This window comes from Pteropus vampyrus, unplaced genomic scaffold, assembly GCF_000151845.1.
Source record: "Pteropus vampyrus isolate Shadow unplaced genomic scaffold, Pvam_2.0 Scaffold24428, whole genome shotgun sequence".
NCBI lineage: Eukaryota > Metazoa > Chordata > Mammalia > Chiroptera > Pteropodidae > Pteropus > Pteropus vampyrus.
In genome coordinates this window covers 1-2833 of record NW_011913209.1, presented here as the reverse complement: position 1 = coordinate 2833, position 2833 = coordinate 1, and the positions used below count along the sequence as shown (strand labels likewise).

At 65.9% G+C, this 2833-nt stretch overlaps 1 protein-coding gene across 1 annotated transcript; it reads right to left on the bottom strand.

The window, feature by feature from the left end:
- Positions 1-840: 840 nt before the first annotated feature.
- LOC105311084 (nicotinate phosphoribosyltransferase-like) lies at positions 841-2828 on the bottom strand (the record flags this gene model as incomplete). Its single annotated transcript, XM_011387119.2, has 9 exons — positions 841-954; positions 1043-1150; positions 1244-1398; positions 1481-1583; positions 1660-1740; positions 1832-1916; positions 2136-2276; positions 2351-2547; positions 2781-2828. Coding segments are annotated over 9 exons (981 nt in total), but the record flags the coding sequence as incomplete, so codon positions are not given.
- Positions 2829-2833: the final 5 nt, after the last annotated feature.

Here is a 2833-nt window from a genome sequence, read left to right as displayed (position 1 = left end):
TGCCACCTCCTGCTGCCGACGGGAGAGGCCCGGGTTCCCCGCCCTGTCGCCCAGAGCCTGGAATCTGTCCTGAGCACTTCCTCTGCAGCCCGAGTTCCAAAGCCAGGGCAGATCTGACGAGCTTGCCGGCAGAGCCAAGGCCAGCCCAGGACTGCTGGCCAGGTGCCCAGAGCTGAGCCACCACCTGGCCATCAACTTCTTCACTGGCTCTAATGCAGGCCCCTGCCTTTCTCTTCTCCCTTTCCAGGGCTGCTGGGTTGGGAGCAGAGTCCCCAAGGCCTGGGCCTGGCTGGCCCCGCGACGATGCCAGGGTCTGGAGGGCCAGATGGGAGGCCTCCAGGGAAATGGCCTCTAAGGCAGAGCTGTTTGGGGTTGGCAGCGGCAGCTAGGCTTCTCCTCGCCTGGGAAACTTGAGGTGTCCCCTTGTCCTGAGCCTAGGACAGTGCCCTTGGCAGGTGTGGGAGGCTGGAGCCATGCTCAGACACAGGAGGCTCTGAGACCCTTAGTCTGCCACCTCATCCCCGCCCCGTGGCCTCTGCTGCTGAGCCTCTAGCAGGCAGAGGCCTTCCGCAGTAATTCCCCGGCTGGTCATCGAAGTCCACCCTCCCCCGCAGCCCTGCCCTCTCCAGCCTCAGATCCGCCCCTAACATCCAGCTTCCTGAGCTTGGACGCTCCTGGCCACCCTCGGGCCCCAGCACAGGGCTGCCTCCCCATGCTGGAGGGGCCTAGGCTTTCCTGGCGACATGAACCCTCATTCTTGATTCCCAACTCCAGCCCACCCGGGAGGCCCTGGGGCTTGGTGAGTAGCAGGGTGGGTGCAGAAATGACATGTGACAAGTTGGGGGTAATGAGCAACTCATGTTAATTTCAGGCAGCCCCACCATGAGGCTCTCACTGGGGTCCTGGAGCCTTCAGCCTTTCCACCAGGGCCTGCAGCTTCTCGGACAGCGCCACCTGCAGGGAGGAGAGGAGGGGACGGTGGGTGGCCGTGGGCACAGAGAACACAGGGCCGGCGGGGTGCTAACCGGGGTCTTCCACGCACCTGGTACAGCTCTGGCTGCTCTAGCCGCCTGCGCGTGGGGCCGAGCTGGCTCAGAGACAGCTGGGCTAACGCTCTAGATTCAGCCAGAGGTGGGAGAGGCTCACACAGCTGGGGAGAAGGGGGAAGGAAGGAGTTGGCTCACACAGTGGTCAAGGCTCGATTTTGCAGGTGCAGACTGAGAGAGTACGCAGGGCTGGTCACCTGTCCCTGCTGGACCCAGAGTCGCAGCAGTGACTGCACATGGGCTGGCCTCACAACACAGGGCTCCCGGGCCCCTCGAGGCCAGACCCTCAGGTCCTGGCCAGCCTGGGGTGGTGGCTCCTCCGCCAACTGCAGCACGTCCAACAGTGGAGACCCTGTGCGTAGGGGGAAGGGCACCAAGAATAAGGTAGGGCCTGGGGCCTTGAGGGGGACCACGGAGGGGTGGGAGGGCCTCACCGTCAGAGCCTAGGAGCCGGAAGGCGGCCTTGCTCCCAGGCAGTGTCTGCTTCTCGGGGTCCTCGGTCAGCTTCATTCGTGGCTGGCCTCCCACAGACACCAGCTGCAGTGACAGGGTGTTGAGAGAGCTGGGCCCTTGGTACCCCGGCCCGCACCCCCACTGGAGGCCCTGTCTCCACCTTGTAGACGCAGCCCAGGGAAGGCTGGCCGGGGCAGGTGACCACGCTGGTGCCAATGCCGATGACGTTCACCTCACTGCCCTGGAGGGGGAGACAAGAGGGGGAGCTCGGGCAGCATCTTCGGGCACAGGCCCCCCCCCCAGGCACCTTCTGCCGCCCCGCCCCACCCCACCTTTTGGGCCAGGCGGGCCAGCTCCCCCTCATCAATGTTGTTGCTGACAGCAATGGGGATGGACTCCAGCCAGGGCACCTGGAACCTGTAGTGGGGGGCAGGCCCTCAGAAGTTCTCGATTCACCCAGACTCCCTCCCTCCCCCACCCACGGGTAGTCTGCCCTGGCCTCCCGACCAGTGCCACAACTTCGCCACTGAGGGCTGCTCCGTGTGTCCGTCCCTCCCTCCCTCCCTCTGCCCCATCCCGATACTCCTGCCCCAGAGGGGGTCCCTCGGCAGGCCAAGCCCCTCCCGGGGGGCTCACTGGGCCGCAGTGGTCCTGAAGAGCCCACGGATCTCCTGGGCCTGCTGAAGTAGGTCACCGCTGTCCAGCCTCACGCCCACCGCATGGTAGCCCAGCTCCCCCAGAGCCAGAGCGACAGCCAAGAAGTTGGGAAGCCCACTCCTGTGAGCAGAGACCAGGGGGTGGGGGGGCTGCAGCTGCTGTGCTGAGCCCCCCAGGTGGTGCCCAGGCCTCACCTCCTCACACTGTAGGTGTCCAGCAGGCCCTGGAAGGCCCGAGGAAAGGCCAGAGCATAGGCCACGAAGGCCGCCCGCTCCCCTGGATGCGGCTCCTGCACCCCCAGCCCCATGTAGGCACAAACACGCTCCAGCCACACCTCCACACAGGCGGCCAGGTCCACCCTGGGGCCCTGACCAGCAGCCGGAGCCAACATCTAGGGCAAGGGGTCGGTGAAGGATGAGGGACCCAGAGTGCAGCGTGGAGCCTGGCTCACCCCAGGTGGCGGGTCTGAGCCGGGGTGATGCCACCCCCCTGCCAGCTGCCGGTGCAGCGCTGCCCTACGTGCCCGAGGCGTGGCTTCTGAGTGGGGACTGGCCCACCCCTCCCCCAGGTGAGGGCTGGCCTTGGAGTCTGCCCTCTAGGGTGCAGCTGGAGAAGGGTACTGACCGGGTCAGGGGGCACCTCGGTGCCTGAGAAGGCAGTGACGAAGGAATGTGCCA